At 42.8% G+C, this 25,628-nt stretch overlaps 1 protein-coding gene across 11 annotated transcripts in view; it reads left to right on the forward strand.

Moving 5' to 3' along the window:
* Nucleotides 1-22,013, forward strand: part of A4GALT (alpha 1,4-galactosyltransferase (P1PK blood group)) — a 64,073-nt gene extending 42,060 nt beyond the window's left edge. For 6 of the 11 annotated variants that reach the window (XM_083738921.1, XM_083738918.1, XM_083738915.1 and 3 more), the window contains 2 exons: nucleotides 8,942-10,291; nucleotides 18,176-18,580. In XM_083738921.1, coding sequence (XP_083595047.1) covers nucleotides 8,989-10,050 — 1,062 coding nt within the window. In that variant the 5' untranslated portion in view covers nucleotides 8,942-8,988 and the 3' untranslated portion in view covers nucleotides 10,051-10,291; nucleotides 18,176-18,580. Of the gene's footprint in view, nucleotides 1-6,683; nucleotides 6,778-8,941; nucleotides 10,292-18,162; nucleotides 18,581-18,714 lie in introns of those variants that run through there. The other 5 variants (XM_083738916.1, XM_083738919.1, XM_083738917.1 and 2 more) reach the window with 3 other exon arrangements.
* The last annotated feature ends 3,615 nt before the right edge of the window (nucleotides 22,014-25,628 follow it).

The following is a 25,628-nucleotide window of genomic DNA, read 5'->3' on the forward strand; positions in this document are numbered from 1 at the left end:
AAGCTGAATGAGAGTTACCATTTGCCAATCAAAGTAGGATTTTTTTAAATACCCTCAATCCTGCAACAACATTGTTAATAAAAACGCTAACCAGAAATGGGTGAATACGTATGAGAAGGGAAGGCTGGAACTGTAAATGCTTAAATTTTGTTCAATGTTCTCCCTCCCTGTTCCACATCTTCTAAATCTGGAATAAGGACAGAGGCATACCCGGGTTCTCTCTTTTTTTCCAATTTTTTTTTTCCAAATTATTACAAATCCAACCAAATTACTGTTGGGATACTGCCAGGGAGACAAAGGCCATCACTGCCTCCACGTCGACTCTGGACGTCCATCGATCTCCCGTAGATACAGTATCAATCAATTAGCGACATAAGCTCCAGAAATAGCTTGCCACATTCCAGAGCTGATGCACGCTCTATCAGCAGAGTTCGCACAGCAGGAGATGCACGCAGGAGAGCATATTTACAAGTTTATTCAGCGTTGGTCAGAACAAAGAAAAAAACATGACTGCCTGCTTCAATGTCTCAGACACACAGAGAGAAACGAAAGCAAAGACACAACAGAAACATCCTGTGAACAGGAAATACGCAGGCTGTGACACAAACATCCTGCTCCCTTTTAAGGTGAAACGGAAATATCCTAACATCCTCCCCCTTTTCGTGTAACTTGTAGTACCTGTGGTTCAACCCAATTGCAACCTCTGTACATAAACCTTAAGTTGTTCTCGGTTAACAACCTTAGACAACAGATCAGCAGGAATTTCATTTCCTGCCATGTAGGACACCTGAATGAGTCCTTTCTGAATACACTCTCTTGCACGATGTAGCTTAATCTGCAAGTACTTGGTTCTCTGCTTGCAACTCTCTGAGTTCAGCAAAGTCAAACAGGATCTATTGTCTTGATACACTTGTATAGGACATTTCACAGAAACTCTGATGTCCTTAAACAGTTGCATCAACCACTCACAATCCATGAGTGAAAATGACAGAGCATTGAGTTCTGCTTCACAGGAACTTAGGCTTACAGTGGTTGTACATGTAGCAGACTCCAGAAGTGCTTGTACCATCTGTGGTATCACTTCCAAAACTTGCATCTGCAAAGATTTCAAGACCTCCAGTCTTCTGACTGGTGAACCTCAGCCTGTAGTGCAAAGTCCCTTTCAAATAGCGGGCTATGCGTTTCAGAGCTTTCCAATCCTGAACAGTAGGATTGTTAGCATGTCTGCTAAGCAGGTTAGTGCTTACAGCTATGTCAGGTCTTGAGCATCTAGCAATGAAGTTCAACTTGCCTAGAATGCATCTGTACAGCGTTGTGTCAGAAAACGCTTCAGCAGTACTATCTACATGGTAACTTGTCACCATCGGTGTGTCTGCTGGGTTTGCATCAACCAAATTCAACCTGGTTAATACATCAGCAATTTTCTGTGTTTGGTGTACCAGAAAATTACCTGCTTGGTCCTTCTCCACCTGCAGAGAAAGATAGTTGGATTCCTCACCAAGTGCTCCTTCAGCTGAGCTAGTGTGCTTTGGCACAAAGCCTGATTCTTCCAAAACATCAGAAGATCATCAACAAAACATAAACAATACAGTTTGTTTTGCCCCTCCTCCTTGACAAACACACATGGATCAGCTTTGCCCTGGTGAAAACCTAGAGAAAGCAACGTCTCAGTGAGTTTTGTGTTCCAACACCTGGCACTCTGCTTGAGACCATATAAGGATTTCCGAAGTTTACAGACCATTCCCTTCTGTATCTGCATCCCGTCAAGTGGAAGCATATACAGCTCCTCCCCCAAAACCCCGTACAAAAAAGCTGTATTAATGTCATGTTTCTCCTCTGCAGCAATCTTGAGCATCAGCCGAATGCTCTCATACTTGACGGTGGGTGAGTAGGTCTCGTGGTAACCCTGTCCTGGTACCTGCGAAAAACCTCACAGTTACTTTACTTTAATACAATTTCTTAAAATCAGGTTTCCTGCTCCTGTTGCAAACATACATGTCGATCATTTCCTCCCATAGCTGCATCATTTCTTATTTAGTGTTCAGTTGTCATCCGTCAATGTCAGGCTTGAGCAATTCTCTCCCTCCCCCTGATGGTTTCAAGAAGCAGGGAGAAAACAAGAAAGCTTTTACTTATGATTTATTCAGTCATTATGGTGGCAGACAGAGAATCCAGTCCTTTCTCCATTATGGAGTTGCTCGCTCTGGCTCCTCCCTCTTCCCTCTTCCCCAACAGCCTCTGACCCTACAAAGACCCCCCCCCCCCATGGACAAACACCTCTGCATTCGTTGCTCTTGCACCCTTAATGAATGTCGCATTCTAGGGGATGGCGGATCATGTCCACTGGCTGCTCTATCTCCCCCGCTGCTTCTCCTAACTCCTCATAACTTGGCTGCTTGCCTGTCTCTGCCTTGTTATCTCCCTCACAGCTCGGCTGTAACTCAACCCGGCCTCCCTCTCCCCTGTCAGCTACAGGAGAAGTGGGGGGTGGCGGCGATCTCCATCATTCCTCTTCCTCTTCATTCCAGTCCCTGACAGTCAATCTTCATTACATCATTCTTGCAGCTGACCGCATTTTCCTCTTGCACTTTGGGCAGCTGGTGGATTGCAGTCTATTGGCAGTCCAGGAGCACCTCTTGATTAATGCCAATATTCCAGACTAAGGAGGAACCAAGCACGAATCATGCTGGAGACGGAGGCTCGACCCATGGAAGGGACACACTCCCAGGTGGCACCCGTTCTGCCTTTCAAGTTGGCAGACACAGGCTTGAGCGGCACAGTGGGGTGCAGTGAACTCCCCAGACCCCACTGGGGAGCATTGAGGCATACCTGGGCTCTCTTGCACCCTTGGCAAGGAATGTATCATTGCCCCCCTGTCCCCCACACCTTCCTTCAAACCCTTGAGAACTGCTACCAGTCAGTGTAGATGACACTGATGGTTGGATGATCTAACTCATTTTGAGGCAGCTCCCTATATTTCCTAAATTATTTAGAGGATTTGATTGGATTGGATTGGATTGATCTTTATTACGGCCATTGGCCCGTCACACGACAGTTTCCCATACCAACATAATATACTTAAACCTCCAAATTTAAAACCGCCAAAACTTACAAAAGACAAACAGGAACCAAAGCAAAACAAAAACAAAAGACCACCTTCATACATTACAATAAATTTGTAACCTAAACATCGCCCTCTGCTCATAAATTAATCGAAGATATCAATGGTGATATCACCTAATTACATCCTAAAACATAGATCATGGTTTAAAGGGATTATCCGAGCCACACAGGAGTCCGTTTCTCTTCTTTAGAGATAGGACGCTGATCAAGAATCTGGCAACCATGAGTGAAAATTATTTAGAGGGGCATTTTCAGGCGGGGTGAATAATGATTGAGTCTCTTTTTACTTTACTCTCAAATGCACACACGTGGTGGTGGTGAGGAGAGAGAGGACACTGCTAGTTGTTAATTTGTGCAGGTGTTGCAAGCAGTGCCAGTGAGCCCAGTCAATCCTCAACTCTGGCAACTATGGGCAAAGAGAAACCCAGCTTCACCTGGCTTCTTTACGGCTCCATTGCTCAGTCCCTGCCCCCCCCCCACACACAGGGGAAGCTGTTGCTAATTCTATTGATGCAAAGATGGTCATGCTGGAGACAAGTGCCTCCTTCTGCATGGGGCAGTGGGTCCACACTCTCAATATTTTTGCCACTCCCTGGGCCTGGGCCCTTGGCGGGGGTCAACCTTACCAATGGCTAGGTATGCCCCTGAATAAGGTGTGCTCTAGCTCAGGTGATCACTCCAGCACACATCTGCCCTTGTGCTTCCTCTTTTCTTATCCTTTTTTCTTTGCTTGCCAGTTCCCAAAGGTGTGACCTGGTGTTCTCTGAACGCCCAAGCATGACGTTTATTACTGATCAATTTCATAAAGTCCAATGCACTGTTTGACTGTAAAACAAATAAATAAAAACCAACACCTTCCCCCCACAAAGCAGCCTTTACTGTAGAATAGACAACCAATTAGTCATGCATAAAAATTCTCCTCCCATGTCCTCCCACCAGTTTTCTCCCCTCCCATCATTCAGAAAACTCACATTTTCATATGTTCATACATGTATATGCTGTCTTTCCACAGTTCAAACCACACTCAAGGTGACTTGCAACATGAAAAAATACTGTTACCTGCTACCCCAATCTCTGCCGAACAGTAGCAAGATTCCAGGGGTCTTGGCACTTAACCAGGATTTGTGTTTCGCTGGAATGAGACATTGTGGAGTCTGTAGTGTCTTTAAGAAATGTGGATGACGTACACATATTTACACCTGAGGTTTGATGGAGGGAGTGCAGAGCATTACGCCCCAAGTGTGTTTCTTGTTGCTCCCCTCATAGTTTCAGCAGTAAGCCAGCCATGAAACCTACTCTCTTCATACCCTCTCCCAGCCAGCAAACAGGAATTTCTCCCCGCCTTCCGCCAAAGCTCTGTTTTAAAAGGACCCATTATTTCCTGCGGTCGCAGGGCTTTATTTCCCTATCACACTGGCAGCCTCCCCCTCACATAATCAAACACTGAAATCCTAAACCTGGGTTTTGTCTCAGTACTGGCACCTTTCTTTCCCAAATGTTGAAATGTGGCACTTACTTCCTTAACAACTTCATGGCGAGCAACGCTTTTCCTTAGAAAAAGAGCACTGGTTGTAAACAGTAAATGAAACATAAAAAAAAAAAATGCAGAACGAAATCGAGCAATTTCCACATAAATATCAAGATCTAAAATAAAGATACAAAAAACCAACAGTCTCTTTCAACCAGGATAGTCCCACATCAAGAATTGCCAGGGTCCCTGTGAATATGGAACTGGGATATATGTACCCATAAATAAGCTTGGGACATGTTCACTACCAGGGGGCTGTCTCTGCTTGCTAAAACCACACTTGGTTTTTGCATGCTCCAAATTGTACATCCCAGCCACAAGGAGACTTTCCCCTACAATATCACCTGGTATCATGTCTGGTCCAAAGCTTCATTTTTGTTTTTTGGCATTGTTATGGTAAAATCTGGGTGTGAGGCTGCTCTGCCACCCAGCTCGTCGGACTAAGTCCGTAGGTCCCTGCGGAGGAAAATGAGCTCAGCCGGGCAGGAGCAAGGTGCAGAAGATCCAAGTTTATTGCGCAACAGGTTCAAGGCGAGATTGAACAGTGAGAAAGGGGTGACATAAACTTTTGAAACTTCCCTCCATGTCCCAGAATATAGTGCAAAATACATCCCAGTTACATCATGAATACATTAAGAAGAGGTTGGGTTACACAGATTACATCATGAATACATTAAGAAGAGGTTGGGTTACACGGATTAACATATGGAGGGGGGAGGGGGAATATGCAGAGTTGGAGATATGCGCAGATAAACACTTCCTGAGTACCGGTGATGAGAAGACAGTGGTCCCAATATGTATAGTCTGCCACCTGGCATTGCCCGGAGGAAAGGCTTGGCAGAGTGATTTGACAGGATTAGGGTCTTGACACCTTGCTTGAGGGATTATGGAGGACAGGGGAGGTGTGATGGAGTCCTAGAGAAATTGAGCAAATTGGCACGTTGATTTTCTATGAATTTTATAGATTTTAGTCCCTTTTGACATTGACAATTGGAAATAAATTGATATACTGTAGCGAAGAAGAAGGTGAAGAAGACATGCCCCCCCCCTCCGTATCAGCATGATGCCCTCATGACTAAGGAACAGGGTCTGCACTCCAAAATAAGCTTTGGATCATCACAGATCCACCAAGGAGATTCTCTACTAAGGAGCAGTGGTATGGCAGTACATTCTGAAGAGCAGGAAGTCTTCATGACAGCCATCATAGCCACACCCCTTCTAAGATCACATAACAAAAGTGAATTTTTGACCAATGTAAGCATTATGGCTTCAATACCAACCCAACTTCTATAAGTGACTTGTAAAGAAGCAAATGTTATTTGGAAGGGACAGTCTCACAGAAGAGGATGTGTAGCTTGTGGAGTAGCTAAATGTTAGCAGACCTTGGAGCTTGAGTGAATCTGATTGGAATAATCACTTAGTTTCTGGAATTCAAAGGCTTTATTTATGCTTTAACTGTTTAGAGGATGTGTGGAGGTGTGTGTCTCAACAAGCTGGGAGAGAAAAAAACTGGCTCTGCTTTTAGGAGTGGAGTTTTACAGGCAACGGCAAACAAATGCTGGCTAGATTGCTACACACAGACGCTCTAGTGATTTAAAGAAACATATGCATTAACTACAAACTCAAGATATGGGAATGTATTTGCTTTACTCCCTTTTCTAAGTGGAAGGGGGCCTGCTAGAAAAGATGGTGCCCAAAAACAGTGCTTTGCAGTAGAGCCACTCAAGGGGAATCCAAAAGTATTTTGGGTGACCCAAAACTTTTTTGGGGAGTACAGAAATATATAAACTTTATTCAGAATTCTGATGCAGTGTCAAATAGGGAATTGGATCTAGGAACCCTTTTCAGTCTCCAGTTGTAGCAGTGAGGCTCGCAAAGCAGGGCAGTGTACAAATTTAATTAATAAAAACAATAGAAGTAGCAAATTATCTTTTTCCTGTCACAGAAATCAATGTGGTCTTTTTAGTAGTGGGGGTAGTGAGAGTGGTTTGTTTCTTTAAGACGTATGTGGTCTGGGTGTGGCTCTTTCTATAGCTGTTGAGCATTAATTCATAAATCAATATTGCTATTTGAGTTCTCCTGCTTCCTGGTATGACGGCAGACCCACTGCAAGGTTTCCTCGCACGGTGAGTACCCTTCCCACTGGATACTGGGTGGTACCCTTTGTCTTGGGAGATGATGGGGGACTGTGCCTGGGGGGGATATTACAATGGCAGATAAAGCTGCTGCTAAAAGAATCGATTCAGGGGTCGATGGAACAGTTGGCAACCCTACGCCCAACTGCAGGGAATCATACTAAAAACTCTCTTAATAATCCTTCCCCGCCCCCAAGAAACAAGTGGGTTGGAAGTGGCTTTGAAGCAGAAAATGGAGCCAGTCTGGGGTTAGGAAAAATGATAAAAAAATACTCTACTATTCTGCAAGGGAGACTAAGACCATTATTACAGGTACTCCTGATAAGAATTTTGGCAGAACTCCCTGTACAGTTTTTACTAGCAACTACATGCTTGCTCACTATTGTTAGCTGCCTCTGCTGGTTACCGGTACCCTTGACCCTAAACCAGCTTTCTTCAGAAATGCTTGGAACGTAGTTTAATTTTTATGTTTTCAAGTTGTTCTTTTTCCACACCGGGTAGCTTTCAGGAGAAGCTGCCAGGACAGGGTGGAGTTGCAGAATTTTGCTACGGTTTTCCTGAATGGGGTTTACCAGAAAAATGTTGGATCTGGGCAGGGAGGTCAGGGCCGCACAGACACATTGGCAGAGGCTCCTACTGGTGTGTCCACTCAGTCCTGACCTCCCTGCCCCGCCCCAGTGCTGCCCAGGTTTAAAAAAAAAAGGGAAGGGACCCCTGACAGTTAAGTCCAGTTGCGGATGACTCTGGGGTTGCACGCTCATCTCGCTTTAATGCCTGAGGGAGCCGACATTTGTCCACAGACAGTTTTTCCGGGTCATGTGGCCAGCAGGACTAAGCCGCTTCTGGTGAACCAGAGCAGCGCACGGAAATGTCGTTTACCTTCCCGCTGGAGCGGTACTTGTGCCAAGAGTTATTATTATAAACAAGTCCTCTAAGGGAAAACAAAAATATATGGAGTTGTTATTTTCAAAAGAGAACTGTGATATTGAAGTATACTCTTTGCCTTAAAATACGAAGTGAGAGGGCTTAACTAAATTTATTTTTGCCACTGTGCTATTATAAAATGGAGAAGAATCTGCCCACCTCCAAGTATTGTTGGGTTCAGCCCCAGTCAGCATGACTAGGGATGAGAGATTATGGGAATCAATAATCTATTGATTGCCTTTAATCTTTGAGAATCCTTGGAGAACAGGTGGAGCCCCTGAAGACTGGAGGTGGGCAAACGTTGTCTCCAAAATCTTCAAAAAGGGGGAAAAGAAGACCCAGGTAACTACTAAGCGGTGAGCTTGACATCGATTCCAGGAAAGGTCTTATAATAGTGATAGTGAGCAGTTAGAAAAGGATGCTGTGATTATCAGAACCCAGCATGCGTTTCTCAAAAACAAGTCAAGCCAGATGAATCTCATTTCTTTTCTTTTTTTATTGAGTTACAAGCTTGGTGGACCAGGGGAATGCTGTGAATATAGTGTATTTTGATTTCACTAAAGTTTTTGACAGAGTCCCCCATGATATTCTTGTGAGGAAGCTGGTAAAATGTGGTCTCTATAACTGTTAGGTGGATTTGTAGCTGGTTGACTGATTGAACAAAGAGTACTCATGAATGCCTTCCATAGTTCCAGTTACAGATAGGTAGCCGTGTTGGTCTGCCATAGTAAATAATAATAATAATAATAATAATAATAATAATAATAATAAAAAATTCCTTCCAGTAGCACCTTAAAGACCAACTAAGTCAGTTCTTGGTATGAGCTTTCGTGTGCATGCATCTGAAGAAGTGTGCATGCACACGAAAGCTCATACCAAGAACTGACTTAGTTGGTCTTTAAGGTGCTACTGGAAGGAATTTTTTTTATTTTTTTTTACTCATGAATGGTTCTTCGTCTTCCTGGGCAAAGCATCAAGTGAGGTGCTTCAGGGTTCTGTCTTGGGCCTATTGTTGTCCAACATCATTATCCAACTTGGATGAAGGAAATGAGGGGATGCTCATCAAATTTGCATATGGCACCAAACTGGGAGGGGTAGCTAATTTTCGGGGGGGGGGGGATCACTTCAGTTGTAATCGTGATCAGCAATTTATGTTGCCACTTCGTATTTCTTTCACTCCTTATTTATTAATCAAGTTATTAATTCATTTGGTTTGTTTGTTTGCTTGCAGCTCATTTTGGTTTTCCTTCAAGTTCAAAACTCTGTAGTGAGTAGACGATGTGGAAAGTGCCTACCTGCATACTGAAATTAATCAAGTTGACTTCAAACTACAAACTCTGGGCTGTGTGCATCGTCATCTTTAAGTTCATGTCCTTCATCTGTATCATGTTCTACTGGAGAATCACCCAGGATGCTCAAGACAAGAGACAGCACTACAGTTTGCCTACAGAAGTTAAGTGTCCTCCTCTTCCCACTCCTTCAACCAGATGGCCTCCTTCATCGCACAAAGACATATACTTTGTAGAAACATCGGGACGAACTAATCCAAACTTCCTGTTCATGTGTTCTGTTGAATCAGCAGCCAGGGTTCACCCTGAGTCCAGAATCATTGTTCTTATGAAGGGTTTAGCAAGCTACAATAAGACTTTGCCCAAACACGTGGCCTTCTCCTTGCTTAGCTGTTTCCCCAACATTGAATTCAAACATTTGGACTTGATTAACCTTTTCTCTAACACCCCCCTCGCTGGCTGGTACTCAGTGGCTCAGCAGAGGTGGGAGCCTTATTTCCTGCCCATCCTTTCTGATGCATGCCGAATCACCATCATGTGGAAGCTTGGTGGCATCTATTTAGACACAGACTTCATAGTCCTCAAGAACTTAAATAACCTCACCAATGTGCTTGGTACGCAGTCCAAATATATACTTAATGGTGCCTTCCTCTCGTTTGAGCCCAAACACAAGTTTATTGAGCTTTGCATGCAGGACTTTGTGGTGGACTACAACCGCTGGATCTGGGGGCACCAGGGCCCACAGCTCTTGACACGCATTTTTAAGAGGTGGTGCTCCATCCATAGCCTCCGAAGCAGCAAAAGCTGTAAGGGTGTTACTGCTGTCCCACGAGATGCCTTTTATCCCATTCGCTGGCAGGATTGGAGGAAGTATTTTGAAGCAATTAATGCTTCCGAACTTCCCATACTGTTTAGAAACACCTATGCTGTGCATGTCTGGAATAAGAAAAGTCAAGGGACACAACTTGCGATCACCTCTAAAACCTTGCTCGCTCAGCTGCAATCCCATTATTGTCCTTCCACATACAGGCTCATGAAGATCTCATTCTGAAGGGGCAGGGCCTAGCAGCAGCCTGCTGTTGATACAAATGCAAATCAGCCAAGCTGTTCAGCCCTGGCAGGTAATCACCATTGTCTATCACCATTTGACAATGGTAGCCCCACGGAGCAGTAGAGTTGCTGGCTCAACATTTCAAAGAGCAGCTGAATGGCTGTGAGTTCCAGCAGGCTTGGGAGTTCAGAAAAGAATACAGTGGTACCTCAGGTTAAGTATTTAATTGGTTCCGAAGTCCGTTCTTAATCTGAAGCCTTCTTCTTCTTATTTTTTGAATAATGTTTATTAAAGTTTCAAAGAAATTACAAAAATAGAAAAAATAAAAGAAAAAATAAAAGAAGAACAAAAAATACAAAATACAGAAAAATAAAAAACAATTAAAAACAAATCAGTCTTTCCATATCTTATCTTTCATCTGCTTATTTCCCTGACCTCCTCACACCTCCCTTTTTTGTATTCTAGTTCAGTAGTTGTTTCAGCAAATCCTTACCCTTTTTGCTTTTATCTTAATATTTTATCTTAATATATTGTAACTTTACATTTTCACCTGTTAACAATTCATCTTTGCTTAATCCTTTATATCTTTTCTGCTAAAACCACATGGTTTAATTCCAACATCTTTCTAACATTCCTTAATTTTACAATATTTCTGTAGATAGACTTTAAATTTCTTCCACTCTTCTTCCACCGACTCTTCTCCTTGGTCTCGGATTCTGCCAGTCATCTCAGCCAGTTCCATGTAGTCCATCACCTTCATTTGCCATTCTTCTCGGGTGGGTAGATCTTGTGTTTTCCAGTACTTTGCGATAAGTATTCTTGCTGCTGTTGTGGCGTACATAAAGAAAGCTCTATCCTCTTTTAACACCAACTGGCTGACCATGCCCAAGAGAAAGGCCTCTGGTTTCTTCTGGAAGGTATATTTAAATACCTTTTTCATTTCATTATAAATCATCTCCCAGAAGGTCTTAATCTTTGGGCATGTCCACCAAAGGTGGAAAAAGGTGCCTTCAATCTCTTTACATTTTCAACATTTATTATCGGGCAGGTGATAAATTTTTGCAAGCTTGACTGGAGTCATGTACCACCTGTAAATCATTTTCATAATATTCTCTCTTAAGGCATTACATGCCGTAAACTTCATACCTGTGGTCCATAACTGTTCCCAGTAAGCAAACATAATGTTGTGCCCAACATCCTGTGCCCATTTAATCATAACAGATTTAACCGTTTCATCCTGTGTATTCCATTTCAACAGCAAGTTATACATTCTTGACAGGTTCTTAGTTTTAGGTTCTAACAATTCTGTTTCCAATTTTGATTTTTCCACCTGGAAACCATTTTTTTTGTCCAAATTATATAGCTCCCTTATTTGATAATATGGTTTTTAAACGATTTATGCGCTTTGACCTTGTCATACCACAAGTATGCATGCCACCCAAAAACATTATTAAAACCTTCCAAATCCCAAATGTCCGTGTTCTCAAGAAGCAGCCATTCTCTCAGCCAGCAAAAAGTGGCTGATTCATAGTAAAGCTTCAGGTCTGGCAGGGCAAATCCACCTCTTTCTTTAGCATCAGTTAAAATCTTAAATTTTATTCGGGGTTTCTTGCCCTGCCGGACAAATCTAGAAATGTCTCTCTGCCACTTCTTGAAACAGTCCATCTTGTCCAAAATTTGCAATGTTTGAAACAAGTACAACATCCTTGGCAATACATTCATCTTTATCGCAGCAATTCAGCCTAGCAATGATAACTTCAGATTTGACCATATTTCTAAATCCCTTTTCACTTCCATCCAACATTTTTCATAATTATCTTTGAATAAATTCACATTCTTTTTTTTTAAAAAAAAATAATTTTTATTAAATTTTCTTTTACAAATTAATCAACACAATCTTGTTCTCATATTTGCAATTTTTTGAACTTCCACCAGCTCCTCCACCAATCATCCATATTTTCTATTCATTACGCATTTTTCATGGCTTGTATTGCCAGTTAATAGTAACTTATCACTTCTGATTTTTTTTTTACAATACATCTTTAACAATCACAAAGCCTCTTTGAAACCGACTAACGTTGTCTGTACATCACATCTGTTTTCCAGATAATCCGTAAACTTTCCCCAGTCCTCAATGAATTTGTGGTCTTTTTGGTATCCAATTTTCCCAGTCATTTTGTCCAATTCTGCGTAATCCATAAGTTTCATTCTCCACTCTTCAAGTGTCGGTAGATCCTCTTGTTTCCATTTTTGGGCCATTAGGATTCTTGCCGCTGTTACTGCATATTGAAAAAGTTTATAGTCCCTTCTGTTAATCTCTCTTCCTGTTATTCCCAGCAAAAAGGCTTCTGGTTTCTTTACAAATGTATATTTAAACATCTTTTTCAGTTCGTTATGTATCATTTCCCAGAAACCCTTAACCTTCTTACATTCCCACCACATATGATAAAATGATCCTTCTTTTTCTTTACATTTCCAACACTTATTACATGTCTTGTACATTTTTGCTAGCTTAACCGGTGTAATGTGCCATCTATATACCATTTTCATGATGTTTTCTTTTATCGCCGAACATGCAGTAAATTTCATATTTTCATTCCATACTTTTTCCCAGTCAGTCAATTGTATATTATAACCAAAATCCCTGGCCCAGTGTATCATAACCGATTTAACCTCCTCGTCCTTCGTTTGCCATTCCAGTAAAATTTTGTACATTTTTGACATTATCTTAATATCATTATTTATTATCTCTGTATGAAATTTCGATTCTTTTTCTGTATATCCCCTCTCTTTTAAATTCTTTTTTTAAAAAAAAAGAAAAGAAAAAAAGAGAATAAATTCACATTGTTGGCAGTCATATTAACCCCCAGGTACTTCACTTTCTTAACCAATGTTAAACCTGTCTCCTTCTGGAACCTCTCTCTCTCAGTCACTGTTAGATTTTTCTCTAGCACCTTAGTTTTCAGCTTGTTCAGCTTAAAACCCGCAACCTGACCAAATTCTTGAATTAATTGTAATACTCTTTTAGTACTGGATTCTGGCTCCTGTAATGTTAATACCAAGTCATCAGCGAATGCTTTCAATTTATACTGTTTGGCTCCAACTTGTATACCCTTTAACAATTGATCCCTTCTAATCATATTGAGCAAAACCTCCAGTACCGATATAAAAAGCAATGGGGAAATGTTGGAATTCTAGCCCGTCTCAGAGGTATGTGCCTATCTGTTCAGGCACCGGCTGAATTCCTTAGACCTCCCTCCGGCGACTCCCGGCAGGAAAAACATACGAGGTCCGTTCCGGCGATTTTCCTCAGGCTGTGAGAAAAACACACCAACTGCTTCTCCTCCTCCCTGCTCCCTGCATATCCCCAGGGAGGGGAATCAGACACAGACAGAAATGTAACTACATGCTTTTATTCCTGTCTTTAGCAGTCATACAGTAAAAGATGTCTGCTCTCTTCAACAAACAGAGAGAAACTCAAAACTCCACCCATGTACATCCTGTACAGGTCATATGACTCACACACTGAGCTAACATCCGGTGCTCAGTACAGAATGGACTGCCCCTTTGTTCCCATGGCAACAGTCACATACTTCCTGTTTGGCTTTCCAGCCACAACCAGCAGACTGAGCTGCTAGAGCCTTTGCTTGCTGCAGCATTGCTGCTTTAGAATAACATACTCCCCCTAAAGTATCAATGCGTGCTGCAAGCAAAGCGTCATCCAGAGAAGAATACAAACAGTTGTTATACTTATAACATTCCCCTGTTGTTTCAGTTCCACCCTTGGAACTACCCGCCACTGGTTTTACCAATGTACCTCTCTGGTTGTGTGACTTCCAAGGAATGAGTGCTTCTGCATTACCTTGGTTAGCAACTCTCTGTTGTGCCTTTGTCTCTGACTCAGACACAGCTTCAATCTGACCTTGGTCGTTTACAACAGCAACAGCTAAGTTAGCAAACTCTTGTGAATACCTCTTGGGTGGTACACCCTTTGTTGCTCTCTCAGACCTACGTAAGAGGTGCTGCTCTTCTTTGCTTTCTGGTTCAACCTTTGGACTCTTTGGAGAACCAGTACCCATTGTAAACAGTGGTTCATCCTCCTCTTCTGAGGGTCTAGTCATTATGTGAGATTTCCTCTCAATGACTGTGACAACTGAGCTGTCTGAGCTATCGCTGTCATCATCAGTACTACTGAACTCAATAAAATCAACATCATCATCATCATCAGAATCATCATCACTTCCTGTGGGAAATGTGTGAACAATCACTCTCTCCTGTTCAGGAGCACTCTCTAGAAATTTTGTGAGAATCACCTTTCCGGTTTCAGACAAAATTACTCTGTAGAGACCCTTTTCATAACCCACAAAAATGCCTCTGGCATTCTTTACTCCACCCGGAGCTTCTGTCCTCACATGAGACCCAAACACCTTGAAATGGGCTACAGAAGGTTTTCTGTGGAACAGTTTCTCAAAAGGAGAACTTCCCAACTCTTTTGAAAACTTTCTCAACCACGTATAACAAAATGACATCAGCGATTCAGCCCAGTACTCATGTGACAGATGTGAACTAAGCAATTGCGCTTCCATTCCCTTTTGCAATTCTTTGTTCACCCTAACACAGACACATCTGTTCCAAGCTTCTTCGGAACTAGCAATTTTGTGTCTTATCCCTTTCTTCTTCAGGAACCTCTGGAACTCCTGTGAAAGAAAAATTGGCTTCTCATCTGTGCAAAGACAATTTATGTCAGCATCATGCATATTTTTAACCTTGTCACAAAACTCTTTAAACCTTTCTAAGGCTTCTTGCGGTCTCTCCAAAAGATAAATCCAGACAAAACCTGTAAAAGAATCAACACATATTAGGTAATACTTTGCATTGCCTCTAGATGGTGCTAAAGGACCAATCACATCAGCATACACCCGCTGAAATGCCCTGTTGACCCTCGAGGTCACCTTCTTGGTGTTCTCCTTGGCTACACCTGCAAAAGAAATCATGTTAGAATCACAAGAATTACATTCCATGTAATCACTTTGATCAATTGTCAACGAATACAGTCCATCTTTCTCTTTGGCAGAAAGATACAACTCTCCATCTTTGTAGATCTCGCAGTGTTGATCATCATAGGACAGTTTTAGTCCCTTCTTGGCAATCTGCGAAACACTGAGCAGATTATACTTCAATTCTGGAACCAAATAAACATTGTCTATAGTCAAGTTCAGACTTTTAAGATACACAGTTCCAATTCCGGTCGCTTCTAGCTCTTGACCGTTGGCTAGTTGTACAACGAAGCTTTGCTTCTTAAACGTCGAAAATAGTCCTCTGTGTCGACATATGCTGCGTACATCCAGTGTCTAGGACGAAGAAATTCCCTGCTTCTGGTGTGGCTTTTAGCGACATCAAAGCCTTTGCAGTCTTTGCCTTTGGCTTGGTGTGACCTTTGTCTGACGCCTCAGACTTTGCGGAGCTTCCCTTGGCTCCTTTGTTCTGACGTGGCTTCTTACAGTACCGCTGAAGATGCCCAGTTTGGTCACAATTGTAGCATCGGACAACATTTAACGCTACAGCATTTTCTCCAGTAGCAACAGCAGTGGGGGTGTCAGAACTCCGTTCTTGTCTCCCCCTGTCCTTGACTTCCAGGGCGGCAAGTCTGTCATGTTCATTCAGAACGACGGCAAAGACCCTGTCCGACGTTAGATTAGCTGCTGGGAGGGACCCCAGCTGACTGGCAACTGTTTTGTAAGTCCGATTCAGGCTGTTGATCACCATGAAGCAAAACAGTTCCTCCTGCAGACGGAAATTTCGTTCCACCATCTGCTGATGCAGAAATTTCATTTCCGTCAGGTGCGCTTGAACATCTCCATCAGGCGCAAGCCTCAGGTTGGTCAGCTTCTCAAAATACAGCAACGCTGAAGAACCTGCATCTCTCTGATGTGTCCTTCTCAGCGTGTCCCAAACATCTTTCGCGTGCTGTAAATGCTGTATGTGAATAAGCTGAGAGTCTGACACGCACAGAATTATAGCTGTTCTGGCCTTCACATCCTGTGACTCCCAAGCACGTGTTGGTGCTGCAGGGATGGGGTTCTCAATCACCCCAAACAGTCTCTGATTCTGCAGCAAGGCCTTCATCTTAATAGACCAAGATGCATAATTGTCACTGGTCAGGAAGGGTGGAGAAGGCAGGCCTCCCCCCTTCTTGGCATCCATTTTGAGTCCTTGCATTGACTCTCAAACACAAGCCTCTAAAATCCAAAAGCTGGCTTGTTTACACTCTGTGCATCTGGCAGCTATAACACTGGCCGCTTTGGAAAGTCCCTTTCCAACAGTTCCTTTGGGCCTAAGTCAAAACAAAACCTTGTTTTTGCCTCTCCGAGGCAAAGCCTGACTTCCAGCCCTCTCGTGAAACTGGCCTTCGTTGCTAAGCAACAGCATTCCTTCCCTTGGACAGGATTAACCACAGGAATGTTTGGAATGCAGAGCTCTTCTCTCTCGGAGCTGTTTTTCCCAAACCTTGCTCCCTTGAAGCAGAGAATGAATCAACCTGCATTCACACTTCCAAGCCCAAAAATCTCATACCTGGGCTCCGTTGCTTGGCTCAGCTTCGTCTTCCCGTCTGGTCAGCTTCTGGCTGCAGAGGGATTAGCCTCTCACCTCAGGCTTCCATGGAGGCCACTTCTTGATGCAGAGGTCGATGAAAACAGCAACCGGCGTCTGCTTCCACTGTTGGAATTCTAGCCCGTCTCAGAGGTATGTGCCTATCTGTTCAGGCACTGGCTGAATTCCTTAGACCTCCCTCCGGCGACTCCCGGCAGGAAAAACATACGAGGTCCGTTCCGGCGATTTTCCTCAGGCTGTGAGAAAAACACACCAACTGCTTCTCCTCCTCCCTGCTCCCTGCATATCCCCAGGGAGGGGAATCAGACACAGACAGAAATGTAACTACATGCTTTTATTCCTGTCTTTAGCAGTCATACAGTAAAAGATGTCTGCTCTCTTCAACAAACAGAGAGAAACTCAAAACTCCACCCATGTACATCCTGTACAGGTCATATGACTCACACACTGAGCTAACATCCGGTGCTCAGTACAGAATGGACTGCCCCTTTGTTCCCATGGCAACAGTCACATACTTCCTGTTTGGCTTTCCAGCCACAACCAGCAGACTGAGCTGCTAGAGCCTTTGTCATGTTCCTTTCTCAATCTTAAATTTTTCTGAAATTACATTGCTTCTGTTTGCCAGTGGAAAATTCCCCTTGTAGCAATTTCTAAAACTCCCTCTAGGTGGAAACAATTACAATAGTCCAAAAAAGAAATAACCTTTTAAAACTCCATCCGAGAAGAATGAACAGTTCCAATTTTTTGTTACTTTTTTGTTACTTTCCAATTACTTTCTCTCTTTCTTGCAGACAAAAAAAGGTACCTGATCACAATGTATCTCTCTTGCTATTTGCAAGCCTTCTGTTAACAGTTAAAACACAGACAGTCTCTGTCAACTGGCAGACCGTTCCCAAGTTTGAGCAGTGGATTTTAAGCTCTTTCCCTTTCTCTTGCAGGTATGCACAGTCCAAAACGCCCCCCCCTCCTTCCCTGCTCCCTAGGAAGGGGGTTCAGAACTTTATCGTGTTAGAAATCAGTCCTTTCCAAACGAAATCCCAAAAGCTTTAGCTTAGAGACTCTTTGCTTTGATCTATTTACAAAAAGCGGAAGGCGGACTTCCTGTTTAGACCTCCCCGCTTCGGTATCCAATTAAGCCTCCCCCCCTTTCAATAAATCCAGTTTCCCCTACTCACGGGTAGTTACTTTTTATAGTCGAATTGTCCAGGAAAAAGTCAGTGCTCTCCGGCAACGGCTGTGCAGCTTCGCTCCGTGAAAAGAGCAGTTGACTCACAGCACCGCGCCACTCACCCCTTTTCGCTCCGGAGCCCGTAAATGGGTTCCCTTGCGGTTCGTGGGGGCGCAAAAGGTGCCCGCCGAGTCCCACGCTCACAGGCTTCACCCGCTTGTGATTCTTGAAGGGTCCCCACTTCGCTGTAGTGGTGCAGACCCGATTTCCACATAGCTGGTCCCTCGGAGTCAGAGGGAATCCGCCATTTGTCGATGGCGCGAACCCGGCAGTCTCAACCTGAAGCGTTCTTAACCTGAAGCGGACTTTCCCATTGAAAGTAATGGAAAGGGGATTGATCTGTTCCAGATGATGAAAAACACCCCCTAAAACAGCAATTTAACATGAATTTTACTGTCTAACAAGACCATTGATCCATAAAATGAAGGCAATAATCAATGTACTGTACTATAAAAAAATAAGACAGTATTTTAGATGAAAAAAATTAACATTTTTTTTCTTACGTGCACTGATGATAGTCAGTTTGGATGGAGGGCTTTTATCCATTTCTGCAATCACACAATCAACCAGCAGCTGAACTGGGTTCCACACACTCACAAAAGCGAAGTCACAAGTCAGTCCCATAAAATGAAGAACAAGTCAAGTCACAGTCAAAAAAACGAAAAAGCCACACAAAGCAAAATATAAAAACTTAGCAAAAACAAAATCTCCAAATATAACTTCTGTGTTGTGTGGGTACTCGGGACTCAACAATTGGCAGACTCAACAGGAAGCCTCTGATTATCAGTGAGGGACTCAATTAACAAATGAAACACACTCAACAGGAACCAGACGATGAAAAGTAACCCCTAAAACAGCAATTTTACATGAATTTTACTATCTAACGAGGCCATTGATCCATAAAATGAAATCAACAAAACAGTACAAAATGGAAATGTGATTTCCCCCCCCTTAACTGCACTGATGATAGGCATTGTTTGGATGGGGGCTCAGGGTCCTCTTCCACAATCACAATTGGCTTGGCTTCCAGCATTCACGGAGGCCTTCGAGAGCTCACACAGCTGGAGGCCATTTGCGGAGCCTCCGTAGGCCCCGCAGATGTCTGGGCTTGGCTCCAGGCAGCGGTGAGGCCTCCGAGAGCTTGGAAAGCTCACTTCCGGGTTAATATCATTTGTAAACCGAAAAAACGTAACTCAAAGGGTTTGTAACCCGAGGTACCACTGTACTTTTATGATGGCCAAGTAAGATGTATACAAACTTTTGAGTTATATTGGGACTCTTCCTTATTCTGACCATAAAACAAACATGCATAATTTCTAAAAAGAAGGGCTAGGTGCCAGCAGAATATGACACTGAAACCATGACTGCAGGCTTTTGCAATTTAAAGATGGGAATAGATTCAGGCTGGAATTACATGTGCATTGCATACATTTTCACGATCGCTTCTGAACCTTTCGTGCCTCAGTTAATGTGCCTTACCTCACTGAAATGTGCATTTACCTGGCTTGGTATGTGAAGCTGCTCAACTCGTAATGTTCAGCTACATTATGAAGTTAGCAGAACTTTCTTTGCATTTTTTTCACCCATGCTCAACATGTAAACAAAGCAGCCCCTTTACTCCTTGGTGCCTTGAATGCTTCTGTCTTAAGCATGCTCAGCAGAGGCACAGCACATGCCAGATGTTTGTACTAAGAAGAACTCCAGTACCCTGCAAAACTACCTTTCTCGGGATTCCTGGAGAGGAGATGCTGCTGCCTGGAGCAAAGTTTAAGATTCCAGGGAAGGAAGGAGAGACTAAGAAGGGCATCTCAGAGAGACTTCTAATGAGACATCTCCAACTCCACTGCTGCCACATAAGTGGGAAGCAAAGAGAACAGTGGAGTGGGGAGTGGCACAAGGTTCAAATTTTGTAACTGAGTTTTCCCCTCCTTAAAACTATTTTTCTGAAAAAACTTGGTTTGCACAGGACAATTCTGAATAGAGCAAGAGGCATCCACTCATAGGTACCTACCACCATACATGTCACACCTGTTCGTTCTTCAAATGCCATCAGACTCCCTTCTATTAGTGCACGATGCAGCATTTTCTCAGATGGTGGGACAGGCTTCTCTGTGGTATATGTATCACTCATCTCATGTATTGAGCCTCTGGGTCAGAAGTGACTAACCTTTTTCAAGCTGGGTTTCCGGTCCTGCCTGCCTTAATGGAGGCAGCCCCCACAATAGCGGGGGATTGTTGGCAAACAAAAAACAAGGATGACAGAGGGCAAATCATCCTTGCAGATTCCCCCCATGGATGGGAGGGGGGAATGGGCTTCACTCGCATTTCATCTTGGTACCTGACTCTTGCTTCAGCATGGAATGTGGAAGACACAGAGGCGCTAAGTGCAAAAGCACTTCGTCTGCCGAAAACCCTCCTACGCCACCATTAAGAAGCAGAGGTTGTCTGTTTGACTGGATCCTTAATTGGCTTTAAATTACCAGTGTGTGGTGGGAAAGGGTTGCAACAACCTACTGCTGAATATACAGGCTACATGGATCAAAGGTTTGAATTGAGATAAGCTTTTCTTTGGCGCGAGAGTCGGTTGGGAAGAGGGAACCCCACGGTTTGTTTATTCTAAGCTTCATTTATGTATTTATGATTCAGCAACCCTCTCTGGAATATAAGATAAAAAGATATTAACAAGTGAGGAAGGGACAATGGAGTAATATTCATATTAGCAAGCAAAAATGGAAACTGCGTGTGATATGAAATGAAGAAAGGATGGGGAGGGGAAGCTCAAGTATGACTGTTGGAAAGACAGAGAAATTCCCCTTACCTCTATTTAAAAACAACAGACAAGAAGAAAGAGATTGAGATTTGTGTGTGCTACTGACGGAATGTAATCTAAGATAAAGTTTAATTAGGCCATAAATCTCTTGCTGGAAAGAAAAGAATTTGGGGACTGTGATAAGAAAGCTGCAGAGATTCTGGGAGTTGGAAAGGAGTATTAAATCTTCAGCAGGTTCAAAAACTGCCCACCTTTTCCTAGGCCTAGGGGGAAATGGCGGAGATCTGTGACATGTTTTATTAGTGAGACAGAAAGTTTTCTAGCAACCTGTCGCCTGTTCTGAGACGTCGAAGCAAGGGACGGAGAGATAAGACTTCTGAGAAACAGTTCCACCCGAAGCCACAATGGAAGTAAACAACAGCTGGGAAGTGAAAGAGACAACACCATGTGGACAGAAGAAATTTCCATGGATGTAACAGTTTTTACACGTAGGGCAGAATAAAGATAATATTTGAGTTCCCCACTTGAAGCTTTATAAATTTATATATTGTAACATCACGAATGGAAATAATTAATTACGTAGCTGTTGACTAAGGGATCATTATTATAACTCAAATGTAACTGATATTAATTAAGATTATGGAACGCAGTGATATAAGATCGAAAATGCCCTCAAACCATCACTTTAACTAAAATGTATTAATTGGAAGTTGATTGGCACTTTGATAATTGTATAATTTGGGAATTAATTGTTATTGTTATAATTTGGCTATTATTGGGGGTATATTGGAAAACTAATTTAAAAAGTATTTTTTTTAATAAAAAAATATTTTTCAAGCTGAGGACCACACACGGGCTTATGATCAACCGTTCCTGGGCCACATGTCAAACTGGATGTGGCTGAGAGGCAAAAGTGGGTGTCACCAAAGCTTAAAAGTGGCCATGGTGAAAACTGCATTTCTCAAGATGTTTGCTATTTGAATTTTTTTTATCATTCATAACTAAATTCAGTTTAATAAAAAAAAATTAAGGACAAATTTTGGGAGGGTCATGGCAAAGATGGGGTAACACAAAAAAACGGCATTGCAGAAGAGTACCTAGTATAGGAGAAGCCATTAAAATATTTTAAAAATAAAAAACATACATTTACTTACCTAGTTAATTATTTTGGATGACATGTTTTGGCTGTGGCTACCGGGGGGGGGGGGGGGTTAGAACCATATCTTTTGGAGGGTTGACATGACTTGTGGACCATGGTTAGCTTCTGCTCTAGGCAATATCAGAAACCTGGATGCAATCCCGGAATAACATGAGGGTGGCAGTCTCACAACGAGTACCATTTTCTGATGTTTGTATATGTAATTCCCCTTTCTGTATTACTTGTGCACACATTTCCACTGCCATTTCCTCCATGCCCCCCTCTGCAATTTCTGATGGAAAAAGCATGGTCAAGGGAAAGCCTTCTGAGTTTAAGCAATGGTGAAGAAGAGAAGGAAGTAGTCCTGTTGTTGCATGTTGGTTGCATGCATTTTGAAGAAAGAAGCAACAGGCCAGTGCAAAGTTACAACATTTCCCCAAACACATCTGTCGAAAAAGGTAAAACTTGACCTCAAGTGTTTCAGTTTTACTGGAGACTTGAGAAAGGGAGAACAGAATAAAAATGAGTGCCATGGTTGTGGAAAAGGAGGAAGAACTGGGTTAGTGGCCGCTGCCTGTTATAACAATCAAAGAGACATTTCCATATATGAATAAGTTAAAATGTCAGGAAGCCATTCCCAAATGTTTACAACTCTATTTAAGGAGGAAAGAAAGAAAAGCAGCAGGCAAATAAATGCTCTTCAGATGGAATGTACTTATTTACAGGTGACACCAAAAAGTAGGTAGGTTCGATTACAAATGTAAATGCATTGCAGTCCCACTTGCAGTGTTGTAAACAAAAACTGCTCCTTTTCCCTTATGGGTACCCAAGAACCCATATAGAGTCCTTTTGTAGGTTCTCTGTTGGTAGGAGAAAATAACAGACCAACCAGAGAATACTGAGAAGCAAAACAGTAAGCCTGATCTATATTAAAGCTGTTGCAACTGGGTGCTCCCCACCCCACACATGGGGGGAGGGACCCCGAGCCATGGGTGCAAGCCCTTATATAGACATTTTAAACTGCCCGCCCTGGAGTCCAAGACCATCCCCAGAAACATCATACATAACTCACAGAAGGGGTGTGGCCCAAGACCACCCCCTTAATACATCAGAGAAGGGGCGGAAATCTGGGTGTGTTGTTTCTTCCTGTCTGCCAGGCTATCTGATTGGATTACCTGGGCATCCTGGCCACTCTTTTGTTATGATAACTACTCAGTTTCTGAATCCAGGTCACAGGTCACAGGCTCACCCTATTCATATCTTAAATGTGCCCTTGAGACAGGATTTGTGAAAGAGAGAATGGATTTGTGAAAGAGAGAATGGGGAGGCTCCCCCTTTCCTTTGACCTTGCAGAGAAATATTTGAGGTCATTTTGGGAGAGAAAATGGTTTCAGGACTTTTCTGTGGGTTTCAGACATGTGGTTTACATATTTGTATGTGTTTGCTAGGTACATTTATGAACATCATATATATATATATATATATATATATAACCTTAAAATTCTTATAGCAGAAAGGCCCATCCTAAGACAGAGAACAAACTGGACAAGACAATGTTTTGGGGTTTAAAATTAGCCACAGCTTTATTGATTCCAGATGTAGATAGGATTTGGTTTAAGGTGTGTATCCCTCCCAGCCACCCGCTGGAGGGCTGAAACTTGGCAGGGCCGATCTTGGGGTTTTTGTGCCTATCATGAGACACAGGTCTACACGGATGGCCCCTCGCCTTGGCTTTTGGACAAACACTTTCAACTAGACCCCTCCAACGGGGTACCCCTGTGATCACACTGTTCTGAGGTGGGGGTGAGGTGGTACCCTGTCAGATGTTAGACTAAGGGATTTCACCTAATGCCTTATCTTTTTTATGATATTCAGTTTCAATAATAATTTTACAAACATTTTAACAACTCAAAACTTGACTTCTCTCCCCCTCTTTCTGCGGTTCCTTAAAATATTTTAAAAAAATATTTTCTGCATACTTCAGATTAACTTAATTTACTCATTTATTAAATTAAGTTAATTTGGAACTGCAGGTTATTACAATAATCCTGCCAATGTTCTTATCTGTTTACAGTTAATTTTTAAATATTCAATAAAACATTCCCATTCTTTTGTAAAAAGATTGTCTTGATTTCTTATTTTTCGGTTAAGTTTCACCAATTCTGCATATTCCATAGGTTTTTGTATCCATTCTTCTTTCCTTGGGACTTCTTTTTTCCATCCCCCCCCCAATGCCTTATCCACCAAAGTTGTGACTATTATTATGGGCAAGGCAAAGTCCTTTCCACACGACCAGCTGGGGATTTCCCAACTGCTGGCCACCTGGTCAGACATTGCTCCCTGGGGGCCGGGGGCCTGATGTGATCAGCCACAACTCCAGTCAACTCTGGAACTGGGTACACAGCCATTTTCTTGCAGTTTATAAACCCTGCTCCACGCGCATTGAAACTGTGTGCCTCTCTTTCAGCTATACACTGGAACAGGCAGATAAAGCATGTTTAAGCCTAAGTGGCATTGCTGAAATCTGTCTTGGGTAAACGTTTCCTGCAAACTGTACTGCGAAGTGTTATCACATAAAATGCAGGTGCACTGACTGCAAACACAACCAGGTAGCTGGAGTAAAAGGCAGAAGGAAGAGTTGGCTTCCTGGAGGTAGGGGCTCCCATATCTGATTTGGCAGCGTTCAAGAAGCTGCTCAGCTTTCTGCTTTACAATGTCGCCAGGGTCTTAGAAACTGCTCTCACCCTTGTTATCTGATGCTCTACTATTGTGGAATGTCTTTATAGAGTAACGTGATGCTTAGCAAAGAAAAAAAGAGCAAAGTTTAAGATTGTAAGCTGGCTGGTTTAAAGCATACCCGTTTGCTTTTGATATTTTTTGGTCGCCAGATTTGACTCACACCCAAGTGCAATTAAAATTGGTATTTTAATTTCTCTCTTCCTCAAGAAGTGGCAACCTTAGGAGGAAAGATGAGAGCAATGGCAGGAGGAATTTGGGGAGATTTTGAAATGAGAAAAGAGAGGGGGAGTGATAGTTACTAGACCAAAAGCTCCCTGGTCAGTTTCAACTACAGTGGTACCTTGGTTCTCAAACTTAATCCATTCCAGGAGTCCATTTGACTCCTGAAACCATTTGAAAACCAAGGTGTGGCTTCTGATTGGCTGCAGGAGCTCCCTGCACTCAAACGGAAGCCACGTTGGACGTTCGGCTTCCGAAAAATGTTTGCAAAGAAGAACACTTACAGTATTTTTCGCTCTATAAGACGCACCAGACCACAAGACGCACCTAGTTTTTGGAGGAGGAAAACAAGAAAAAAAGTATTCTGAATCCCAGAAGCCAGAACAGCAAGAGGGATCGCTGCGCAGCGAAAGCAGCAATCCCTCTTGCTGTTCTGGCCTCTGGGATAGCTGTGCAGCCTGCATTCGCTCCATAAGACGCACACACTTTCCCCCTTACATTTTAGGAGGGAAAAAGTGAGTCTTATAGAGCAAAAATTACGGTACTTCCAGGTTTGCGGCATTTGGGAGCCGATTTGTTTGGCAACTAAGCCGTTCGGGAACCACGGTTTGACTGTATTGTGCTCTGGAGAGTAGCACCCAAACCAATGGTTTGAAGTTACAAGAAAAGAGATTCCAACTAAACTTCAGGAAGAACTTTCTAACAGTAAGAGCTGTTTGACAGTGGAATACTTGGGAGGTGGTGGACTCTCCTTCCTTGGAAGTTTTTAAGCAGGGGTTGGATGGCCATCAGTCAAGGATGCTTTAGCTGAGATTCCTGCATGGGGTTGGACTGGATGACTCTACAATCTCTACAATTCTATGATTCTATAG

The sequence above is a fragment of the Podarcis gaigeae genome, assembly GCF_964106915.1.
Source record: "Podarcis gaigeae genome assembly, chromosome: 5".
NCBI lineage: Eukaryota > Metazoa > Chordata > Lepidosauria > Squamata > Lacertidae > Podarcis > Podarcis gaigeae.